At 56.2% G+C, this 24,345-nt stretch overlaps 3 protein-coding genes across 8 annotated transcripts in view; 1 reads left to right on the forward strand and 2 right to left on the reverse strand.

Moving 5' to 3' along the window:
- Positions 1-5,898, forward strand: part of CPNE5 (copine 5) — a 91,206-nt gene extending 85,308 nt beyond the window's left edge. For all 6 annotated transcript variants that reach the window (XM_077754887.1, XM_077754888.1, XM_077754889.1 and 3 more), the window contains 6 exons: positions 386-567; positions 1,376-1,503; positions 1,739-1,841; positions 2,454-2,511; positions 2,960-3,033; positions 4,195-5,898. In XM_077754887.1, the coding sequence (XP_077611013.1) occupies positions 386-567; positions 1,376-1,503; positions 1,739-1,841; positions 2,454-2,511; positions 2,960-3,033; positions 4,195-4,413 (764 nt within the window). In that variant the 3' untranslated portion in view covers positions 4,414-5,898. The remainder of the gene's footprint in view (positions 1-385; positions 568-1,375; positions 1,504-1,738; positions 1,842-2,453; positions 2,512-2,959; positions 3,034-4,194) is intronic.
- A 2,779-nt stretch (positions 5,899-8,677) lies between these two features.
- LOC144224003 (galanin receptor type 2-like) lies at positions 8,678-9,685 on the reverse strand. The gene has a single exon (XM_077754816.1). The coding sequence runs from the start codon at positions 9,683-9,685 to the stop codon at positions 8,678-8,680; it is 1,008 nt and encodes a 335-aa protein (XP_077610942.1).
- Positions 9,686-13,971: 4,286 nt separating this feature from the next.
- The window catches only part of RAB44 (RAB44, member RAS oncogene family), a 36,167-nt gene continuing 25,793 nt past the window's right edge, over positions 13,972-24,345 (reverse strand). Inside the window, exons 10-14 of the mRNA XM_077754835.1 lie at positions 20,537-20,618; positions 19,283-19,397; positions 18,117-18,218; positions 16,141-16,217; positions 13,972-14,462 (exon numbers count right to left, since the gene is read on the reverse strand). Of these exons, the coding sequence (XP_077610961.1) occupies positions 14,372-14,462; positions 16,141-16,217; positions 18,117-18,218; positions 19,283-19,397; positions 20,537-20,618 (467 nt within the window). The 3' untranslated portion in view covers positions 13,972-14,371. The remainder of the gene's footprint in view (positions 14,463-16,140; positions 16,218-18,116; positions 18,219-19,282; positions 19,398-20,536; positions 20,619-24,345) is intronic.

Here is a 24,345-nt window from a genome sequence, read left to right on the forward strand (position 1 = left end):
ACTTCAGAGGCCCTGAGGTGGGGGTGGTAAGGGGCCAGGCCTGAGTGGGTGATAGGAGGGGGTGGCGGGGGGGCCAGGAGGGAGGAAAGTGGAGGCCAGACCCTGTGGGCCCCCCGGGGTTGGGACTGAGGGTTTGGTTCTGGGCGGGATGGGAGCATTGGACCGTTTGGAGGCAGAGAAGAGGCATGGCCTCTGCATAATATTTTGAAGGTTTAGCAGCCGGGAGTTACTGAAGGATTGGAGGTGTGGCAAGAGAGAAAGAAAGGAGTCAGGGATAAAGAAATCCATGCAGGGGTGCCTTCGGACACCCCCCCCCCACCGCATTCTGAGCCCAGGGTGCTTGGAGTGTGGAGGCCAGCACGTGTCCCTGTGTCCCGTGTCGCAGGGAACCCCTCGCAGTCCACGTCCCTGCACTACATGAGCCCCTACCAGCTGAACGCCTACGCGCTGGCGCTGACTGCCGTCGGTGAGATCATCCAGCACTACGACAGCGACAAGATGTTCCCTGCCCTGGGCTTCGGGGCCAAGCTGCCCCCTGATGGAAGAGTGTCCCACGAGTTCCCGCTGGTAGGAGGTCCTGGGAGGACGGGCTGGGGGCCGGCCAGGCACGGGTTGTGGTCACAAGCCTGGGGCGAGGGGACACACGTGCAGCCCCTGCGGCGGGTGGGCTGCCCACTGTGTGTAGAGGGCCCGTAGCAGGGCCCCCAGAAGCCCACTCCCCAGCTGGCTCACGGCACCTCGCCTCCACGTCTGATGCCACCCGCAGTGGTGTCTGGCCTCCTTTCTCTAACAGGACCCAGGTAGAGGTGGGGTGGAGACAGGGTCAAACTACCCCCCACCCCAAGACCCCAGAAATAAGGGTAAAATGGGTGTGCGCTGGGTATGGGCAACTGCAGGTAATTCCAGGAACTCCCTGAGTCGGGGCTGAGATGACAGACCTGTGGGATGATTTCCCAGGCCACCTCTTCTCCCTCCCTCCTGCGAGCTGGGGACGCTGGCTCGCTCTCCAGGCACAGGACAAGGGAGGACAGGTTCCCTGCTGGCCCTTCCGGAGCTGCTCAGCCCCTGCAGGCATTCTGGGATGTAGTGGTTTGCCCCGAGGGCTCCTGAGGGAAGCAGCCAACGCTCTCTCCTCTGGTTGGGGGGGGGGGGGGGGGTNCAGAGAGTGGGGCAAGGAGCGGGTTTGGACCCTGCTCACCCAGAGCATGTGTTGCCCTGGGGGCTCCCTCCCCCCACCCCAGAAAAGAGTCTAGGAGATCCCGAACCTGCGGGCCTCCCCCTCCCTGGCTGTACGCCCCCCTGCAGAGCACCCGGCTGCCCTCCTTCCCACCCCTCCTCCCTCCCGAGCTCAGACTCCCTGTCCCGCTGCCGCCAGAACGGGAACCAGGAGAACCCTTCCTGCTGCGGGATCGACGGCATCCTGGAGGCCTACCACCACAGCCTGCGCACCGTGCAGCTCTACGGCCCCACCAACTTCGCCCCCGTGGTCACCCACGTGGCCAGGTGAGTGCCAGGGCCCCTAGACGCCCACCCCAGCCTCTCACAAGCTTTCGTGTCCATGCCCGTCCTCTTGGGAAGGTGGGAGGGGGCGTCTCTTTCCATTGACCCGCCTTTCAGGGAGCCCTGACCCTAAAGAGACTCCCCTCCCTGAAAAGGCTAGTTCCCACCGAGGTGTTGAGGGGGCGGGGGCGGGGCACTGAGTGGGCCAGTCAGACAGCAGCCCCCCTGCCCCCCGCAGGACCGCGGCTGCGGTTCAGGATGGCTCCCAGTACTCGGTGCTGCTCATCATCACGGACGGGGTCATCTCGGACATGGCCCAGACCAAGGAGGCTATCGTCAATGTGAGCCGAGGGGTGGGGAAGGGGGGCGGTGGGGAGCATGCCATCCTGCTGCTTTAGAGAAACCCTTGGGAGGAGGCTTCCTGGGCAGTAGGGTTTGGGGGGGTGGAGGGGGTGCTGGCCAATGAAGGGTCCCACCAATGAGCTCTGTACCCACCCTAGATGGTCCACTCTCTTTAGACACCTGCGGCTCCCTTATTAACCTGTCTCAGGACTGCTGCCCAGACCCCAGCCCAGCGTGGCCAGGGCCAAGTGGCAGCCCAGAGTGGGGCAGGCCCAGGAATGGCCCCCTACTGGGTGGTCTACCTGTATAGGGGGCTCCCATCCAGCTGACACTCCTAGTTGCCCACATTAAAATGTCCTGCTTGTTGGAGGCCCAGGGGCTGGAGCGGGGATGGGGGTATCTCACAGAAGCAGACCTGTGACCCATTTCCCCCTCTTGACCCTCTCTTCCTCTCTGGGGCCCCACCTTGGTTTCCCTTTGGCTGTGTCCTTCCCCCTCCCCGCCCTTCTGTGTGTCTGTGTGTCTCCATCCTTCTGTTCCATTTCTTCTCTTTCCTTCTGTCCTGTTGACCCACCCCTTTCTACCCCTTCCCATGATCTTCCTGTACCCAGGCTGCCAAACTGCCTATGTCCATCATCATCATTGGCGTGGGCCAGGCGGAGTTCGATGGTAAGTCCCTGTACCCCCCAGATATTTCCCCAGAGGCTTCAGGCCCTTGGGAATGACCCTTCCCCAAAGAGTGAGAGCTCATGGGTGGGTGTGACTGTCTGAGGGAGCACAGGGTGTCAGGGTGTGTTTGTTTGCACAGGGAAGGGTGTGTCAGGCTGTGCACCCACGCCCTGGTCCCAAGGCTGTGGGGTGGAGGCCTGTCACTGCTCCCTCCTCCCACCCTGGGAGCTTGGGGAGGGTCGGGGAGCTGGAATTCGGGGCTGGAAGTCAGAGATTCACCTTGGTGGGCTCCTCCTGTCTCCTGGCTTCAGTTTCCTCAGCCCTAACATGGGATCTGGTCAGATGGTCTCTGTCTTGGATTGGCCTGGGATTGGGGGACAAGTGCCACTGTCCTGCCAGGCCTAGGTGCCCACCATTAATCCCCCCCCCCATGCCTCCTCTCTCACAGCCATGGTGGAGCTGGATGGCGATGATGTGCGGATCTCCTCCCGGGGAAAGCTGGCAGAGCGGGACATTGTGCAGGTGAAGCCCAAATCCTGCCTGCTCCAAGGAAAATGCTAGAGCCCTCCAGCCAGGCTGGCCTTACACCCCCCTTTTAGAGACTCCTCCAGAAAGGGGCCCTGGAGGGAGCCCCAGAGTGGCCTGGCCACCAGAGAAGCGAGCAGGAATCAGTCCTTGGGTCACCCTTCTCCCCCAGCCGGACCCCCCTCTCTCCCCCCGAAGGTTGCCCTGACCAGCCTGCTCTGCCCATGCTCTCCCTGAGCCCCCAGGTCTCCGGGCCTCCTGCAAAGTGCTTACACTTGACATTTGCACTTTCCATTGTCTTCTGTGGGCTGCCTTCCCAGTGAGATGGGGAACCGCCTGAAGGGGAGGGTGGGGGAGGTGTCTGTAGCGCACTGCCGCCCTCTGGGACTCGGTTAATGGTTAATTGCAGCCGCGTCTCAACATCCCATGGAAGATGGCAGGTGTCATGAGCAGACAGGTCTTTGTCCTCAGGGTGTCCCTGCCCCGTCAAGCCTCAGAAAGCACCTTAGTAAGCGCTTCTGTCTGTGAATCTCCTGCAGACTGAGTTCCTAGGGTTTCCGAGATTGGGAATAAAACCCGACATTCTCCAGAAACCCCGGATTAAAAAAAAAAAGATGGGATGGAGGAGGAGGTCATTCCAGGGGTAGAGACCAAAGATAGGAGGCTGGGCATCAGAGCTGGGGCAATCTGGGAGGGGGTCCCCTTGTATAAAAAGGCCTAGAGCCAGGAGTGAGCTGAGGCACTCGAGGGGTGGGGGGTGGCTCCAGTGGCCTGGGAGGAAGCCAGAGGGGCCTGACTTTAGGTATCCACCCAGAGAGGGAAGAGGAGAGGCAGAGCCAAAGAAAGAGAGGCTGGGGGAGACGGGAAGGCCCGCTTTTAGAAGCCAGGGGATTCACACGGTATTTCCTGAGCACCAGCTAAGTGCCTGTGCTTGGCAGCAGAACTTCAAAGATGAAGTGCTTTTGCTTGGTGGTGTTCCAGGCTGGGCACTGTGCTCAGTACATGTGAGAACAGGGGCTGCCACGGAGAGGGCTTGAGTGCGGGGGGGTGGGGGGCGGGCAGAGGCTGAGGAGGGATGGGAGCAGGCCCCAGGCCTGAAGGTGTGGGGCTTGTGGTCCAGCCCGAGGCCCTGCCTGAGCCTGCCTTCCCTCTGGCCAGTTCGTGCCCTTCAGGGACTATGTGGACCGCACTGGCAACCACGTGCTGAGCATGGCGCGCCTGGCCCGCGACGTGCTCGCTGAGATCCCGGACCAGCTGGTGTCCTACATGAAGTCACAGGGCATCCGCCCACGCCCCCCGCCCGCAGCTCCAGAGCCTTCGCCCCCACAGTCCCCGGCCCGCACGCCCCCTGCTTCCCCTCTGCACACACACATCTGAGGGCGATTCCCTGCCACAGGCCGGGGGCTGGGGCCCAGGGAGGCAGGTGGAGGGTGGAAGTAGAAGGTGGAAGTATAGGCAGGGTCGCCAGACCCCCGGCAACTTGCCCTGCCCAGCCTTTGTAATGGGTGTGCCTGGAGGCCTGCAGGGGGCGGGACCTCTGAAGGCACCTGTCTAACTTCCTATCCTTAGGGCCCAACCTGGGGAATTGGAGGGTTCAGATGGCGGAGGTGATATTCCGGGCCCCCGCCCTTCTCATTTCCCCCTGGTCCCCAGTTCTGGCCCAGCCAGGAAGGTGTTAACAATCGGGAGAATTGAGGTTCCCCGTCGGCCCACTGGCCCACACCGGGGCAGTCCCATCCTGAAGCCTGGGCTGGGCCTTCCTCCTCCTGCGTGTCTGTTTCTGTGCCTGGCCCTGCCCTCCTATCCCGGCATCCGTCCCGTCCATCCCTATTCCCCGTGACCCCTGTGAGCTGATGGGTTCGCAGGATGCCTGAGCACGTGACCCCTCCCAGGGACGCCTGCATGCTACGGGGGCCCTGCAGACCCACGCAGGGGAGGCGGTGAGGGTCGGCCGTAGCCCACATGGTGGGCTGGGAATGGAGGCCTTTCAGGCACAGGGTCCCTTCTGGTGCCTCTCAAGCCCAGAAGGACACTGGTTTTAGATCCACAGATCCGCAGGCCTTTCCTGGGTGAAGACCCACGGGCACCTCTCAGCCGACCCCCCACCCCAGGCATCCCCTCCTCCTGCCGGAGCTACCCAGGGCCCTGGAGGCCAGGCCTCTGCCCCCTCCCCCGCCCCGGGAGGCCTTGGACGAAGCAGTCCAGCCCCCGCACTCCCACACTGCCCCTCTGACCCGCGGGGATAGGAGATAGGAGTCCTGAGTTCCAGCCCTGCCTGCAGCCGCTGCCTGTGGGAACCCCAGCAAGGCCCCCCGGCCTCCCGGGTCTCCGTTCCCACATCTGTAAGGCAAGAGCGTTGGCCAGAGGGTCCCAGGTGTCCCTTCGGCTCTGCTGTCCTGAGAGTCCATTCACGCCATCCTCAGCTTCCCCCATCCCACTCCTTGACAGGGCGACCCCTTACTCCAGGCCGTCTTGGCCCTTAGGGTCCCCCCGTTCCCATCCGGTCACCCCAAATCCACCAGCCCCGGGCTCTGGTGTCTGAGCCCAAGCTCCTGCCCCTGCTGTGGGGAAGGTGAGACGGGTGAGCTCACCCCGGGCCCAGCCAGCTGCCCGGCCTTTGCCCGCATGGGGAGCGGGTCATGCATGCCAGCCCCTCCTGCAGCATGGGGCGCCTCAGCCCACTGCACTTCCCCCCCCCCACGGGGACCCCAGCCCCCCGCCCTGTCTGCTGCCCAGCACCGCTCCCCTCCCCGTCATGCATGATGGTGGTGTTTCTACACTGTCTGGTCCCGTGCCCGTCTCTGAGACAGTCTCTGTGTGGAATTTGCCTTAAACTGGAGTAAATTTGGTTCTTTTACTAGAGTTTCTTATTTTCCTTTCTTCTGTGAAAAATAGCAAATACATTGCTGTTTGACAGAGCCCAGCTTCTCCTCTCGGTCTTCTTCCGTTCTTATGTTTAATGAAGATTTACTGAGCATCTACTAGGCACCAGGATCTGTGCTGGGCACTGAGGATCCAGCAGTGAACAAAACACAGGGCCTGTCTCCACATGGAGCTTACAACAAGCACACAAATAAGACAGGGGAAACCAGTCAGCACATACACAGATAGGTAGATAACTTTGTTTCATGCGGTGATACAAGTTACAAAGACAAATAACAGAAAATAAGGGGCTAGAGAGGGACAGGGCAATACTTCAATGAGGTGGTCAGGGAGGGCGTCTCTGAGGAGGTGAAGGCTGAGATGAGCCCTAAGGAAATGAGAGAAGGAGGCATGATGGTATCCAAGGCAAGAGGGCTCCAAGTAGCAGAAACAGCAAGTGCAAAGGCCCTGAGGTAGGAGCATACTTGGTGTGACGGACGCAGGGAGGCTTGTGTGGGTGGAGCTGCATTAAGAGGGGAGATAGTTCAGAAGAGGAGATGGGGTGGTGGTGGTGAAGAATCCAGAATGCATAGGGCCTTGTAGGCCATGGTCGGGGCTTCAGTGTCACTCTTGAGTGAAATGGAGCCAGTGAGAGAGGTGAGTAACCTGATCAGATTATTCTCAAAAACAGGTGGCTCCCCTTATTACATTTGATCACCCACTGACTCATCCCGCAAGTGTTTCCCGAGCCCAGGCGCCAGGCCCTGCTTAAGTTTGGAGACACTGACTCACACAGTTGTACCCTCCGAGCACAACCCGTGCCCTGGAGCACAAGCAAGGGCATCCTACAGCTCTGGGTTACCACTGCCAAGCCAGTGTGTTGGGGGGGAGGGGGGGCTAGGGTCTGTGGGCACCAGAGGGGCGCTCCCGGCACAGCCTGGACAGCTCCCATGGGCCACGTGCCCAGGACGCGTTACTGCCCCTGTTATGGGGGACCATTCTCCTCCTTTGCAGGATTATTGTGCAGACAGACTGGGGGACCTGTGGATACACACACATGAAGCGTGTGACATGCACAGGGTGCACTGTAGGAGCACAGCCAACCCCACCTCTCTCCTCCATGTCGCTCTTCGTAGATCAATCCCTGAGGCCATCAGAGCCCAGGGTTGCAGGGAAAGGGGACTTCCACCCTCCTCTGGGCAAGCTCACTCTCAGGTTAGCCCTCCAGCCAGCCATTCCCAGTCTGCACATCACAAGGAATTTGGTACTAATTATACCAAAGTTTGGGGCTTATTTACTTCTTATGATTTTATAGTAAATTAGAGCTGATTCATGGCTGTCCCTATAATTAGGTCCCCCTCTGACTTGCATTCCGATACGCTTGGAGTGGGAACCGGGTGGGGTCATAGCTTGGGAAGATGGAAGTTCCCATAACCAGTGACCCATTTTGCCTCACCTTGGACGTCTGTGGGAAAGCATCAAGCGGACATGCCTGCCTGGCAGGGGAATCAAGTCTCCGGACTGCTGCCCAAGGGGCCAAAGGGAAGTGCATCTTTACTGCACTTGACACTGGAGCTTCTCTCCTGGGTTATTTTGCAAGGTGTGTTCCAGGAAACGCTGGTTCTCCAGTATTGAATTTGGGAAACTGCCTACTCTGAGTCCCTCTCAGCGAATCCCAGTGGCCTTTGGGGCATTCAAGGCTCTGATAAGTCCTGCAGCAAAGAGACCAGTTTAACTTGGTCCAACCCAGTGTTTCCAAAGCTTTTTGACCATGGAGTCAGTGTGTGTGTGTGTGTGTGTGTGTGTGTGTGTGTGTGTGTGTTTAGCTGTAACACTGTTACCAAGCAGAAAATGTTGAACATTCTGTCATGGGGCTTTAAGTAGAGACAACCCTCCTTGTTCCCCCACTAACACAGAAGTCTGAGGCCTGCCACCGGGAGGCCAGAGGCAGGGCATGGAGTTTGGGAGCTTCTCAGAGGAGGTTGGGTAGGAGAGGTGGGGACCTTCAGTTTCTCTGGAGAGCAAAAGAAAACCACAGAGAAGAAAGGAGGGCACTGAGAAATTCATGGCACAAAGGTTGACTTTGTGTTCTCTTGTCGGGTTGAGAGATTGTGTGATGGACCTAGGAGAGGGCAGGCCCCTGGAAGGTTCTCTTGGCCTCGGCTCCCACCCAGGATGCAGCTGGCTCCCCTCCTCACCCCCCTTACTCCACAGGCCTTCAGGATCAAGGACCCCGGACGGTCATTCCCCGGGTCATTCCTCTAAACACTGCTCTGCCTTTGGAAATGATCTCTTGTCCGCTCACCTGAATGCCCCTGAACAATAAAATAAAATGAAGATGCTAATAATCGTGATGACTGACACTTGCACGCACTTAGGAAAGAGCAGGTGTTCTTCTGAGCACTTTCTATGTGTTACGTGTGTCTTCACAACCACCCTATGAAGAAGGTGCTACCACCATCCCACTTCCTAGATGAGAAAATGGAGCCATAGAGAGGTTAAGGGTCTTGTGCAAGGTCATACCCCTAGGAAGTAGTAGAGCCTACAGGCATCTGAGTCCCCAGGTGGAATGAGAGCATCCACCTAGTTGCCATTTTAGTGGCTGTGTCACCTTTGCTGGGCCACCTGCTGTCTCTGGATCTCAGGCTCCCCACTGGGAGAATGGAGGGGACAGGCTCTAACATCACTAAGGGCCTTCCCACCTCTCTTGACTCTCCGCGTTCCCATCAGCCTACCTTCTCAGACCCTCGCCAGACCTCGTAGGCCTCCTGAGGCCAGGCTAGATGCTCTCCATCACCATACCGGCCCCTCCTGCATCCCCAGGGTGCCTGGCTGCCGTTGGCCTGCAGAAGAGGTCCCTGAGCCCTTCCCGGAAGGGGCGGGAGAGGTAGAAGCAGAGCACAGGGCTGACGGCACAGTTGGAGTAGGCCAGGATGGTGCAGAGGCTGGATGCCACGAAAGCCACGGGCGTGGCAGGCAGGCCACCCACGGCTGCCACGTAGCCCAGCACGGAGCAGGGCCCCCACATCAGCACGAAGACCACCAGCACCACAAGGATGAGCCCTGTGTTCTCCTGGTGCTCCCGGACGCTCTCCCCACCGGGGCCACGAGGCCGTGTCCACAGGAGCCAGCCCACGTGGCTAAAAGAGCAGCCCAGCCCCAGCATGCAGGGCAGGAAGGCCAGGGCGCCCAGCAAGCTGAAGTAGCAGGAAGCCTGGGCGGGGCTCAGGAGCAAGAGGCAGGCCGGGGCCCCCACGGCCCCCACGGCCCCCTCCTCCACTACCACTCTCTGGAACAGCCAGTTAGGCAATGACGCCGTGAGGCCCAGGCCCCACATGGCCCCACAGAGCAGCAGGTGGGCGCCCCGGCTGGACGGCAGGGCCACGTCAGGCCAGGCCACTGCCATGTGGCGCAGAAGAGCCGTAGCCACCATGCTGTAGAAGGTACAGAACATGGTGGCGTTGTTGGTGGCCTGGCTGGCGGTGCAGACAATGGGGCCCAGCCACCAGTCGGGCTGCAGGAAGCTCAGCAGTAGCACGGGCACGACACAAGCCAGGAAGAGCAGGTCGGACAGCGTGATGTTCACCATGAGGCTGTTGGTCAGGGCGAGGAGCGGACGCGGGGCGCCTGAGGCCCGGCCCGCCACCAGCAGCATGAGCCTGTTGGCCGGCAGCCCCGCCAGCAGGATGAGGCCGCAGACCCCGGCGAAGATGAGGCGGAGCAGTCGCTCAGGGGGCGCTGCAGGCCCGGACGTGAACGTGGCATTGGGCTCCGGCCTAGGCTCCATTCTCCTGCTCCAGACACACGAGGACAGTGTAGAAACCGGTCAGAGGGCCGCCGCCCTCCTTCCCTGTTGAGCGCCCCCCTTTCACAGGCCCCTGCGTCCAGTGGGCGCCCTTGGCGTGCATCAGTCCCTCGAGACCTCACAACACCCCGATGGGATAGGCTCGGACAACACGGTGCGTTCAAATCCCGACTCAGCTACTTTGTAACTCCATAACTTTGGGAAGTTACCTAGTGTTTCCCTGCCTCAGTTTCCTCAACTGTAAAGAAGTAAGGAAATAAAATAAAACTGATGTCACCAGTAACTGTTACAACTGTTCATTTTCCTCTTTTTAACCTTCTTTATTTCTAAAGTTTCTGCAGGGATGGGGCGCCCGGGTGGCTCAGTCGGTTAAGCATCCGACTCTTGGTTTCGGCACAGGTCATGATCTCACAGTTCTTGAGTTCAAGCCCCACATCGGGCTGTGCACTGACAGCATGGAGCCTCCTTGGGATTCTCTCTCTCCCTCTCTCTCTGCCTCTCCCCCACTTAGGCATTCTTTCTCTCTCTCTCTTTCTCAAAATAAATAAATAAACTTTAAAAATATAAATAAATACAATTTCTGCAGGGAGTGCAAAATGAATTTGGGGTGCGTGTGCACACACACACACACGCACATATATATTTTTAAACAAAACCTTGCCTGCCGGGGAAATAGGCAGATTTTAATTTGAGGCTCAAGTAAGAAAGTGGATATGCAAGGGCTTTGAGAAGGTGTGAAGCCCCTGCTGGTGGCTCCCAAGCTTGTCTGTACGTGGGGGTCACCAGAGGAGTTTCAAAAATACCAATGCATGGGTCACAGTGACGTGATTTCACTGGTCTGGGCTTTGGGATTTCTGAAAGATTCCAGATGACTCCGTGGGGCAGACCGGCTGGGGAACGACCACACTTCTATGGCTGTGCTGGTTACCTGGTGAAGGTGGGGGAGCATGGCTCCCCAGCGGTCAGATCGGCTCACCCTCACTGCGTCCTACATGCCCAGGACATGGAAGCCCCCAAGGCCAGGCTGGGAAACGGAGTCCGCCCAGGGGGCCACGGTCTGCACCCGCCACCCCACAGATCGGGCCAGGATCCCTAGCTTTCTTGGGAAGAGACTTGCCCCTTCATTCAATAAATAAGTGTTCCCTGAGTATTTACCCTGAGCCAGGTTCTAGGGATCCAGCAGCAAAGGTGATAGCTCCCCAGAGCCCTGATTCGAGTTTTTGTCCATTTTCTCCTACACTGGGGCAGGGGAGTCTACAGAGGCGCCTCGCTAGCTGGCTCAGAGCCTGGATGGGGGGGGGTCCCCCGAGCCCCTCCGGCAGAGCCCTGCCTGGGGGACTTGCTTGGTCTCTGGAGCGTGAGGGCAGCTGGGAAGAGACCTCAGGGGGCCCGCGTGAATTCCGCCTCCAACACCGCTCCACTCATGGTCTCAGGCTCCTTCCAGGGACTGCAGGGGGAGGAGCCGAGGGACCAGCCCCAGGCCCTCCCTACCCTGTCCTCCTTTCTTACTTCCTTCACCTGGCCCGGGCCTGCTGCCAGTGACAGAAGTGGAGAGGAGGGGAGGGAAAGAAAGGGTCCAGGCCCCCGGCCCCGGCTCCACCTAAGCATCCGTACCTTCTGATAAGAGGCTCCGGGACTTCATGACGAAGTTCATGGCTGCCAGAGCTTGGGTTCAAAACCCACTGCCCCACCCTCCAACTGTGTGGCTGCGGACTCACCCTCTACGCCTCACTTCCCTTAGCTGCGAAGTGGGGGCAAGCATAAGCCCCTCTCGTAGGGCTGATGGGGGGGTTGAACGGGGTGATAGGAGCGAAGTGCTCTGAACGGTGCCTGGCGCGAAGCAGGAGCTTTGCACATGATGCCTGTTCTGTTCCTGAGCACCCTCAGCTCCAAGAAGCTCTCCTCCCTGACACCTCTGTCCACACTCCATTTTGTCCCCCGCCCCACCCTCCCCTTCTCGCTCCACATCCTGAGCCCTGTCAGCCCAGTCCCACCCGCCTTTTCTTTTTAAAACAATTTTTAAAAATGTTTATTTTTGAGAGGAAGAGGCAGAATGTGAGCAGGGGAGGAGCAGAGAGAGAGGGAGACACAGAATCTGAGGCAGGCTCCAGGCTCCAGGCTGTCAGCACAGAGCCCGACGCGGGGCTCAGACTCACGGACCGTGAGATCTTGACCTGAGCTGAAATCGGATGCTTCACCGACTAAGGCACCCAGGCGCCCTCACCCTCCTCTTCCTAACCAGCCTCAAGCTAAGGTGTGACCTGCGCCTGCTTGGCTGACATGCCCCGAGAACTCACCACTTGCCTGGAAGTTCACTCTGAAATCTACCTCGCGCCCCTCCTGCTGCTCTCCTTACCTGCCTCGCGCTGCTCTGAGGTCCCTGCGTGTGCTGAGTCGGAGCCCTCCGACACCAGGAAAGGCTGGTGGCCCTTCCACAGCTCCACTCTGCACCTAGCCAGAGAAAGCCAAGAGAAGGTTCTGGGCAGGTGGGTGGTCCCTTGGAGCACTCCCTCCTTCCCCCACCCCCACCACTGGGGAACAAGAGCTGGCTGCCTGCAGCGGGGGCAGAGCTGAGATGGAAGGGACAGGCCCGGGGGCTATTTCTGTGCAGGGTCCCCCAGAGGACAGGGGTTCTATCCGCTCTAGCGCTCTCCCCCCCCAAGGAATCACACCCTGCTTGCCTGCCTCATTAACTCGCTGGCCTACCGGAGAGAGATGTCGGTGCCTGCCAGGTCCCCACACCCCAGAGAGAGCCATTAGCAACAGCAAGACCTGGCTCCCACCCTCACCCGGGCCTGGCATCACTCACTGCAGCCCGCCTTTCCCTGTCTGTCTGTCTGTCTTGGAATCTACTAGAGCCTAGAAACTGCTCAGCGCAGGGAGAAGCCTGTGGGCTGACAGAGAGGATCCAGGAAGAGAGAAGGCTTTGGGGGTAAGAACAAATCAGTTCACAGATGATCACAAAATCATCCTACATATTTTCTAGAGATTGAATGGGGTCCATTAAAGGCATCAGATCCAATCTCTGGTGGCTTCTGATGCCTCAGTCTTTTGCCTCTTGCCAAGTGTCACCCAACTGCCACTTGTATGCCCCTAATGACAGAGCGCTCACTGCTGCAGAGGGATCCCTTTCAGAAGCGAGCAGAGGGATAGGGGCCAGGATCGGAGCCTGATTCCACCTGTAGGCAAGCTCTGTCTTCCACCTGCCGCCCTCCCTTCCTCTCCTGCAGTCTCTTGCTCTGTGCCTCTTTCTCTTTCTTTTTTAAAATGTTTTATTTATTTCTGAGAGAGAGAGACAGTGTGAGCAGGGGAGGGTCAGAGAGAGAGGGAGATACAGAATCCGAAGCAGGCTCCAGGCTCTGAGCTGGCTGTCAGCACAGAGCCCAACGCGGGGCTTGAACCCACGAACCGTGAGATCATGACCTGAGCCGAAGTCAGACGCTTAACCGACTGAGCCACCCAGGCGCCCCTGTGCCTCTTTCTCTTGAATGGTCTCTGCTGGTCTCCCCCACGGAAGCGGGGTTGCCTCTGATTCAGCTGGGGAATTCCCCAGGACGGAAGCACCACAAAGTCATCATCACACATCCTGCATCCTTCCCACGCGGGCCTGCAGGACGTGGTGGACACCACTGCGGTCAACGGGAAGATGACGGGGACACCAATGGCGGCAAACATACGTGACGGGAGATAGTCCCACACTGAGGGGCCGTCTCCCTGAGATTCTCAAAGGAAGCCCCTTAAGGGCACGGAAGACCACAGCCCAGGTGGCTGTACCTTTCAGGAGGCAAATGCTATGCAGTTCTGGGAATTCCTACAAAAGCTCCAAAGAGGAGCCCACGAGTGACACGCACCCGGTCTCTGCTGTCCCCCGGGCCCAGCCACGCCCCAGCTGGACCTCGAGAGCCCAGAGACCGACACCTGAGGGCAGAGAGCTGCACCAGACGACCTCTTGGCATTAGAGCAGGTGATCCTTGAATGCAACCCCTTAGAGAGCGTCTTGGGGGAAGGGAGTGGGGCTGCGGCTCAGGAAGGCGGGAGGAACGGGCCTTATCAGGGGCCCTCAGAACATTGCTCTTTTCTCCAGAATTGGATTCTGCCCGGAAGAGACTTCATGCTTGCAAACAGCGGTGCACGGGACAAGGTTCGCCGGCTGTGGCGGGCACGGAACAGGGGACTGCCTGAATATTTTGTCATTAACAGGCGGTATCCATTAGTAATCAGCCTCAAAGCAAGCTCTCAGGGAAGTTTCTCGCCCTCTCCTTAGCGCTCATGTTTATTTTTGATGATATAAAGAGTACCGAGTCGCTGCAGATCTGGAAATACAAATACGTACAAAAAGGGAAATAACACCTCCACACATTCACCCTGCAATTTTACCACCCAGAGATGCGTGGCCAGCAACGCGGTGTGTTTTCGTTCCTTCATTTTTCTAGACTTTTCCTTTCTGTAAAAAGTTTTCGCCGCCACCACCACCAGCGCCTCAGCAAAATCCTTTTCAGAGAGCAAAGGGCAGCGTTAGCGCAGCCCTTCCCTGGGATCCGAGGCCTAACCTGAGGACCGTTTTCCTGAACTGAGCTGGCCGTGTCTGTCGTTGCTGTGTCCAGACAGGGGGGACAGGAGCCGAGGAGCAGGAGACCCACGGGGTGCCGTCTGGTCCCGGCCACAAGGTCAGAAGCAGCACCCAGCTCTCTTCGGTGGCCTCTTGGGCGTCACCTCCACCAGCGCATCCTTCTGGAGGTCCTCCTGCATCTTGAGTGACCTGTGTGATGACGCCAAACATCAGTCCTCTGTCTCACCTTCCAGGGGCAGCGGGGAGGGGGGGCCTGTGGGTGCAGCTGTGGGGCTGGGGGATGGCCCCCCCTGAGATCTCTCCCCCACCCCCACGCTCTGCTCTTGTCCTGCTTTCCACATGTCGCCAGAAAAATGGGGCTACAGAGACTTTTGCCCCCTGTCTCTTTCTTGGCATTCTTTCCAGGCCGCTGTGTCCAGGCTCTGTGCAAGGGACTCTGAATAGGACAGCGAAGCCAGCCCGTCCTCGCCTTGAGTAGTAAGGGAGACAGAGGAGAAGCGGCTGTCGGAACCCAGGAATGGGGAAGCACACAGAGGGAGCTCACACCGGGTTCTCAAGGGATTGGGGAGACAGGAGGCAGTGTCAGAAGTGAGACCCAGCAGCGTACATGGGTTCCCTAGCAACAAAGGGGGGTGCATTCCAGGCAGGGGGCAACAGCTCGGCGTCAAAAGAGAGCTGGGGATTGGGGAAATCAAGGCAGCTCATTTGTCCATTCGTTCGCCCAGCATGTGCTCACTGTGCGGGGACCACAGCGCCAGCTCACAAAGCCTGATGGCTGAAGGGCCAGAAAGAAGCCTGTAGACAACAGGGGACCTGGGAGCTGTGTTCACGAACCCGGGCTTTTGTTCTTCAGCACAGGGGGAAGCCGTTGAGCCGTTTGGGGTCAGAGACATCACAGTGTGGTCTCAGACAGTGTGCGTGTAGTTTCGCAAGCTCGCCCGGCTGCTTTGTCAGAGAAGGGGCTTCCAGATCATCTGGTCTGGTACCCCGTCTGCCTTATCCATTTCATTCATTTATAGGGCACTTCCTGTGTGCAGAGGGAGGGGCAGAACCAAACAGGCTCGGCCCTGCCCTCCTGGAGCTAGGGTCAAGTTCAGGAGGCAGACGGCAGCAAGGAAACAGACCAATGCATGTGTAATTACAGTTTGTCAGGAAAGGTTTTTTTAAGTTTGTGTATTTTGAGAGAGACCAAGAGAGCGCAAGCGGGGGAGCAGAAGGGACACAGAGAGAGGGAGAGGAAGAGAATCCCAAGCCGGCTCCACATATCAGCGCAGAACCCCATATGGGGCTTGAACTCACGAACTGTGACATAACCTGAGCCGAAATCAAGAGTTGGATGCTTAACTGACTGAGTCACTCAGGTGCCCCAAGAAGGGCTTCGAAAGACACAGAGGGCAGGGGTCCAGCATAATGGGGGGGGATGGAGAGCAGTCAGGGAGGGTCCTCTCCCCCAGCCCCTGAACAGCTGGAGCTGAGTGAGTGCACACGTGGGCATGTGGACACACGCACACAGGGGAGACAGCGCTGGAGATGAGGAAAACCGTCGCGAGGTATCTGGATTTTATTCTAAATCTAGTGGAAGTTACTAGAAGGTTGGGAGCAGGAGAGTGTCTCTCTCTTTCCCACCACACTGCACAGAGGAGAAAGCCCAGGCTCAGAGGGGGCACGTGAGACTTTCAGGAGGTGATGCAGTCAATGGGGCTGGTAGTGCTGGAGTCGGACTCTCTGCACAGTGCTCTCTGTCCTTTCCCAGAGGGTGAGCCCTGTGCTTTCACAGTCCTTCCTCAGGGCGGGCCTTCCCTTCCCTCAGGAGGGGTCTGAGGCTGCCCAGGGGACTGTGGGTGGCAAGCAGCGGGGTGGCACTCACCGGGCCAGGTTCACCATGGGCTCCAGGATGTTGTGACCTAGGGCGGCGCTGCACTCCCCAAAGGAGACTCCCAGTTCCTGCAGACAGATGGGGTGTGGGTGCCCTGGGGGAGCCCACTGATGGCCGACCCCCCATCCGAGCCTTGGCCATCAGAGTCCCCTCCAGTATGGCCCTAGGCCAACCTCATCAAGTGAGGCAGCCCTTTCTCTGCACGGCCCCTGGTCCCAGCCTGGGCCCTGCCCACTGGCCCTCCAACCTAGCCAGCCATCTCGAAGATACTACCCCAGAAATGTTCCACGGCCCACAGAGCAATGGCGGAAAGCCTGTGTCCCAACGTGGAGAAATGTCCTTGGGGACATGTTTTAAAAATGTTTATTTATTTATTTTTGAGAGAGAGAGAGCACAAGCAGGAGAGGGGCAGAGACAGACACACATAGAATGTGAAGCGGGCTCCAGGCTCTGAGCTGTCAGCCCAGGGGTCCAAACCAGGAAACGGCAAGGTCACGACCTGAGCTAAAATCAGACGCTCAACCAACTGAGCCACCCAGGCGCCCCCCCAGCCCCACCCAGGGACATTTTAAACCCTTAGTTCTGTGGGAGTTTTTTATTTCAAAAATATCCAATGGGGGAAATACTGGAAAATACAGCATTCAAAAAGGGTCAGTGCAGGGGCGCCTGGGTGGCTCAGTCTACTGGCCGTCTGACTTCAGCTCAGGTCATGATCTCGTGGTTCGTGAGTTCAAGCCCCACGTCGGGCTCTGTGATGTCCTCACAGAGCCCAGTTGGGATCCTCCCTCCCCTTCTCTCTCTGCCCTTCCCCTGCTCACACTCTCTCAAAAATGAAGAAACATTTTTTAAAAAGTATAGGTGCAAACTACAAGCCACCCCTGTTAGCATTTGATATATATCTTTCCGCTCTGTTTTACGTAACCCTCTGACTGGGGGTAGGGTGGGCTAAATGTCATCGTACTGTTAGATCAAACTATATGCAATGGCTAGCTGGGCGGGTCCCAGTCAAGTATCAGCAACCTCACCAGATTCAGAAGAGCAGCTGTTCTGACTTCGCGTTGTATCGTAAGCATTTCCTCCACACCCTCAAACATTTTTCTGGGCCAGGATTCTTAATGGCAAATGCTAGCCTTTCCCATGAACCTCCGCGATTTGACCACCACCCGCTGCCAAATGTCTGTTCTTATAAATAATACTATAAATAACATCCTCACATAAACATTCTTGATTATACATTATACGCGGGTATCCATTATACTATTCTCTTAGGGATTATTATTCCTGATTCTTTCCTTAGGATAAATTGCTAGACGAGGAATTACCATGTCAAAGAGATGAGCCACTACATTTAAGAGGGAAAAATTCCCGCCAACCAGGAGCCATAGTGATGACCTCATGATTATGAGAAATGAGAAGGGGAAGGAAATACAACGTGGAAATGCCAAGAGGGGTAGTAGCAGAGGTGGGGCAAGGGGTGGGTTCTTTTCCCCTTCTTTATTATTCTCCAGAGTTTCTGGAATGTGGTCAAGTTCTATTCGTAAATAAATAGTATTCACTGTCTGGTGGTGGGGCTTTTGATGCCATCTTGCCGGGGAAGAATTTGAGTCTTAAGATAGAATAAATTAGAAGGAATGTTATGTTAATTAGAGACCAGAGAGAAAATTAAGATTTGATTGGGAATTCTAAGTGAAGCTTTTAAAACCTTTCTTTACTCTGAAGATATTTTTACATAGGTCAGAACGTTGTGTGGGGAACTGCTGATTCCACGTGAGGGTCAATGTCATGCCCACCAGTACAGCCTCATGTTTGGGCCGAAGGACAGGGTGGGCCAGAGACAGGCTGACCTGGCCTCTGGCAGGGCAGGGGCGGGAATGGGCCATGGGTCCTTCTCAGTTGGCCGGGCCAGGGTGGCCCGTTCCCGGACCTCCAGTCCAGGCTGGGTGAGGGCCTGACGCCCAGCTGCTCACCTCGGCCAGCCGCTGCCCGGCCTCGGTGGACACCTGCCGTTCTTGCTCGCGGTCCATCTTGTTTCCCAGGAGAAGGACGACCACCCCATCGGACCCCGAGTCCTGCACGTGAAATATACTACCTCAGACACACACGGTGAGCAGGCTGTGGTGTGCCAGGCGCGGGGTGGATTGCGCCCCGCCCTCCAGGAAGCTGACTGCACAGCTTTCCCCTCAGCCCATGGCCACCTTTCCATGTCACACCCACTCCACACCCTTCCCACACCCTCCAATCTTCCCTTCAATCTACAGGGAGTCTGCCCCTCCTCTCTGCCTGCGGGCAGGTCAGCCATTTTCCAAGGCCAGCCTCAAAAGTACCTCCTCTAGGAAGCCTTCCAGGATTGCTCCCACCCACACCCCTCTTGTCCCGCCCGTGCCTTGATTACACAGGCTGGCTTGGCTCATTTCCTAATGGCTTCATGACTCCTACTACTATACCAGCTTCCGTCTACTGAGCGCTTACTCTATACCCAGTGTCGTGCCAAAGGCAATGATATCATTAATCCTAACAACTGTATGAGAGAAGTTGGAAAATTGAATTCAGAGAAGTTGAGTCGTTTGTCCAAGATCACAGAGTTGGGGCAGGGTAGTTGGGATTCACACTGAGGTCCTGTCAGACCCAGAGCCCAGCCTCCTTCATGTATGGCCTTATCCTACTTCTCTGGCTTCTCTTCAACTAGACTAGAAACTCCTACAGAGAAGGCAACTGTCCTCCCTCACAGTCCCCTGCTGTGCCGGTGTATACTGCAGGATTTCACTATATATGTATCAATTAGGCACATGGGGAAAGACCTAGAGATGGGTGGGCAGATGAATCATCACTGAGAGTGGTACTGGACTTGCACTATTCCCAGGTGTTAAGAAGACATCTCCAAGCTACAGTATATAGGAAAGAAATGTTCATAAGATAAAGGAAGTAGTTTGCTTTGGAGGCTGTACTGTATGGTTGTGGTTTTTCTGTGTGACTATGCTCCCAGCCCATCCAGCCACATGCCCTCAGTGGGTCGCATCACCCAAGTGTCTGTTGGGTCATTTGTAACCCTGGGAGTTACAAGGGGGTATGGGCAGGATGCAAGTTCCCTCCTGGCTCCCCAAACAGGGGCCAACCCCAACGGCTGTCTGCCTACCTGGAGACAGTCCAGCCAGTAGCGCACGTGGGTAAAGCTCTCCTGGGAGGTGACGTCGTACATGAGTACCACTCCATCAGCCTTGCGGAGGAGCTGCCGAGTCATGCTGTGGTACCTGTCCGGACGGGCTGCGTGAGGCCGGGCCTGGGGGGCTGACCCCGTGCCCGGGCCTCTCTAGGCCTTCGCTGCTTCTGACTGCTTCCTGACAGTTTTCCTTCTCACAGTGCAGTGCTTGTTGAATAGGTGACAGTCCTCACGGCTCAGATTTCAAAAGGTGCCAAACAGTACCCAGTGAAAAGTCTGTCCCCCCCCAACACCCCCTCATCCTGCCGCCACTCAGTCTCCCTCCCCAGAAGCAATCAGGGTTCGTAGTTTCCAGAGGCATTTTATGAATATACACAAATGTATACGTGCACACATGCACACACATGTTAAACACAGCGTAAAAGGCTCACTGGAGTCCTTCCCGCTCAGTAATCTGTACTTTGCCTTTTCAGTTAATAAAGCGTCTTGGAGGTGTCTCCCCAAGGGGTATCTCTTTTGCAGCTTCCGAATATCCTACATATTGTGTGGAGAGATGCTAACTGATTCAGCTGGGCCACGATTCCCGACGTTTCAGTCATTTTGAACATGGTGATACTACAGTCATGTCTGAGTTTATCAGCAGAATAAGTTTCTGGAAGTGGAGCTGCTGGGTCAAAGAAGATGTGGGGTTTTTTTTGTTTTTTTTTTTTTAAGAGAGAGAAAAGAGCATGAGTAGGGGAGGGGGACAGAGGGAGAGAGAGAGGATCCCAAGCAGACTCCATGCTCCGGGCAGAGCCCGATGCGGGCTTTGATCCCACAACCGTGGGATCACGACCAGAGCTGAAACCAAGAGTTAGAGACTCAACCACTGGAGGCACCCAGGTGCCCCAGAAGGTATGCCTTTTAAGTTTTGACCACTGCTGTCTCACTGGAAAGTGGCGGGCCAGCGTTTTCAGGACAGGGACTGGGCGGCTGCCCCTGAGGGCCGAGCTGGGATGGCCCTCCCCGCTGCCTGCCAGGCCAAGGGGCCTCTGGGTCTCCTGACCCCTCTTACCCGACTGGGGCTTCACTCACCTCTCCTTCCCCGACCTCTTAAATCCTTAGGGGCTGGATCCCTTTTATGCACTTGATTGTCTCTCGCCTATGTTGGACTCCTCAAGGTCAGGGCTGCCCCCCACCCCTCTGTATCTCAGGCCCCCTGACATCACGAACTTAGACGGCGCCTGTTACCTCTCCTGGCCAGCCGTGTCCCAGAGCTGCAGCGCGAACCACTTGTTGTCCACCAGCAGCGTTTTGACCCGAAAATCCACTCCTAGGACACACAGAGGGCATCAGGTCCGCTTTGGAATTACCATCCCCAGGACTTCCAGCCAACAGCTGTCCCAGTACCAGCCTCCAGGCTGCCGGGCTTCCCCTCGGCTCTCCGAATCCCATCCATCCTCCAGGGAGCCTTTCCTGAGCACCTAGCCTGCGGGGGTCACTGCCCCCACTGCACTCCCATGCCCTGGCGGTCGGTGCCAATTTGAGGCACCTTGCACTGTACTGACCTCTATGAACGTATTCGTCTTCCCAACTGTACAGCAATGTTTATTCCTCGGGGCACCCACGAAAGCCAGTTTCGTTATTTTGTTTTTAGAATACTCCCTGTTTCCGTCCTAATTATGGCATGTATCTGCCCCCTTCAACCAGACAGCAGGGTAGAAACAGGCAGCGGAGGAGGGTGGAAGGAGCACTGCCTTCAGGGATGCCTGACTGGGCTGTGAGCTGTCCACCCTCTGTTGCTGTACTGGCCGTGTGACCCCAGGCAAGTCACTTTACCTCTCTGAGCCTCCCTTCCTCATCCGCAAGATGACAACTTAAAAAGACCCACGCCGGGGCGCCTGGTGGGCTCAGTTGGGAGAGCATGCAGCTCTCGATCTCAGGGTCATGAGTTCAAGCCCCACGTTGGGCATAGAGCTCACTTAAAATAAGTAAATAAATAAATAACTATCTGTAAAAAGATAATAATAATTTTAAATAAAACAAAGGGACCCACCTTGCAGAGTGGTTGGGAGGATTAAATGGCTTATGTCTGAGGCTCACTCCAGTTTCCAGAGGGGGTGCTTGAGAGGCGATCATTTTCATCATTATTCTTTTTTTTTTTAAATATTTATTTATTTATTTTGAGAGAGAGCGTGTGTGAGCAGGGGAGGGCCAGAGAGAGTGAGAGAGATAATCCCAAGCAGTCTCTGTGCTACCAGCGTAGAGTCTGACACGGGGTTCAAACTCAGGAACTATGAGATCATGACCTGAGCTGAAGTCGGAAGCTTAACTGACTGAGCCACCCAGGTGCCCCTTGTCATTATTCTCATCTCCCTGAACCCTAGCCCTTCACATTTCCCAGCTCCACCCACTGTGTGGTCGGGCTTTCAGACCCCCCTCTGTCCCTGGAAATATGAAGGTAATAGTGAAATCCCAGGGAAGTGTAGAAGCTTTGGGGTATACCTTCTCGTCAACCCCTACTTCCCAAGGAAATCAGACAGAGCAGGGGATGAGTGAGAGGGGCTTCTGTGTCCCTATCCCCACACCCTTCAGGCCCACTGAAGGCCCCAGGCCAGCTCAGGAAAGGAGTCCCTCTTCATACCAGCCCTGAGCTTACGGTGACCTCCAGGAGTGCCTGCTGCTGTCCCTGGTGGCAGCCAGAACCACAGACCACCGCTTGTCCCCACCGCCCATGCTCTCCACAGGAGGTGACCGCCTGGGCAACCGGACTCTACAAAATGGTGATGCAGAAGTCTGAAGCATCCACTTCTTTTTCCTGCCCTGTTTCCTGAAAGTCTTGGGAAGCCCAGGGTCTGCAGGAACTCTGAGATTGTCTAATCCAACCCCGGGTGATAATATCCAGCTTCGGCTTAAATACCCACCATGTAACCTACGAACGACTCTTAACAAGTATTCCTCACATTTCATAACTCCCCCATTCCCCCCACTGTCCTGCCTCCCTGCCCATCCTTTCTTCAGCCCACCCATTTGGTCCCCATACTGTCCCGCAAACATGTTATAACATAACCACATAAACCGTTAACAATATAACAGTTATCTCCTTCCCAAGGAATCTGCTATTTACATTAAGAATATAACAATTCTCTTCTTTCCAAGGAATCTCCCCAGGGAGAGAGTAAGGCTGAACCCAGGAGAGGGTAAAACCCAGAAGAGGGTAGGGCACGTGCTTTGAAGGCAGGAGACTCTGGGTATGAACTTTGGGCCCAGCGAGGGCAGGAAAGTTAACCAGGTCTTCAATGATCTGCTCCCCTCATCTGTAAAATGGGGATATGGAAAAGCCTGGCAAAAATGCGCATTCAGACATAGCCCGTTTGGCTCTGGCTCTAGTCCTCCACCTAGCCCTTACCTTCTGAGAGGGGGTGAGAACGGGAAATGTTCTAGACTGAGGAAGCCAGCATCCTCCCCATCGATAATGAAGCCAGATGGATGGTAGCCACCAGGGGGCACCAAATCGCAGCTGGCACTGGGACAGATTTGGGTCACCCACCTGGATCTCAGAAAGCTCCCAAGCTGCCTAGCGGTGCGCTTGTCCTGCTTTTTACAATCGTGCATCCTGTTTTTATTGATTGAATTTTGTGGGACCTTCTTACCACATAATAATGGAGGCAGACCAGTTATACAGGGAGGGCTTTTGTAAGAAATAAGGGATGTAAGAGCCTTGTGCACCGTAGGTCGTCAGTAACCGATAATGCAGTGATTAATAATGGTAGCCTTACAGGGGCACCTGGGTGGCTCAGTCGGTTGAGCGTCTGACTTTGGCTCAGGTCATGATCTCACAGTTTGTGTGTTCAAGCCCTGCATGGGGATCTGTGCTGACAGCTCGGAGCCTGGAGCCTGCTTCAGATTCTGTGTCTCCCTCTCTCTCTCTGGTCCTCCCCCGCTTTCATTCTGTCTCTCTCTGTCTCTCAAAAGTAAATAAAAACGCAAAAAGATTGTTAAAAAAAATAATAAAGTTGTCCTTGCAGACCCTGTGACTGTGCTTAGCATCAAACCAGGCCAGCTATGAGTTCCCTATTCCCGAGGACACTGCGTTTTTAACTGGTTCCCCAGGTGAGGATTCTTAGAAAACAGTTTGAGAACTTGTCTCAGAGCCTCTTTTTCATGAAGGCTGTCATTTACTCACTGGCCTGGCACTGGTCCCCAGTCAGCCTACACCCTGCCTGGCATGAACATGCGGATCACCTCCATCTTTGTGCCTAAGTGGGTCTTCTCTTCATTCCCGAGCTCGAGTTTCTGTGGCTCTAGACAGTGCCAAGGGGTCATATATCCCAGCGTTTTTAGGTAGAGGACTCTTTGTGTTTGGCGGCATTTCATTTGCAGGGCCACTGAATTAGACATTAGCAAATATTTACTTATAATAATAACAAAAACAGGGGCGCCTGGGTGGCTCAGTTGGTTAAACGTCCAACTTTGGCTCAGGTCATGCTCTCACAGTTCGTGGGCTCGAGCCCTGCGTCGAGCTCTGAATTGACAGCTCAGAGTCTTGAGCCTGCTTCAGATTCTCTTTCTCTCTCTCTGCCTCTCCCCCCTCACACTGTCTCTCTCTCAAAAATAAATAAAAACATTTTTAAAAACTTAATAATAACAATAAAAATACTATTTATTGAGCACTTATGACATGCCAGATATTATTCTAAGAGCTTGACATGTACTGACTGAACTAATCCTCACAACCATCCTAGGAAGTCAGCACTCTTGTCCCCATTATGCAGATGTGGGTTTGGGAGCTCAGCGGTGTTAAATAATTCGCCCAAGTTCATACTGCTAGCCAGTGGCAGAGAGGGGATTTGAACTCGGGTACTAACTGACCATGCTGTAGAAACGCGTTCTGGGTCAAGTATTCAACTTGCCCATGACAGCTTCCNAAATTACCTATAATTAGAGATAATTAGTAAAAGAGTAAGATTATACCCACATAAAATAAAGTCTAATGCAGGGCCGGTGGCCAGGAGAACATGCAGCTTCCTCGGAGATGGCTCTCTCCGGCCCTGCTCCAG

The sequence above is a fragment of the Crocuta crocuta genome, unplaced genomic scaffold (genome assembly GCF_008692635.1).
Source record: "Crocuta crocuta isolate KB4526 unplaced genomic scaffold, BGI_CrCroc_1.0 scaffold132, whole genome shotgun sequence".
NCBI classification, from domain to species: Eukaryota; Metazoa; Chordata; class Mammalia; order Carnivora; family Hyaenidae; genus Crocuta; species Crocuta crocuta.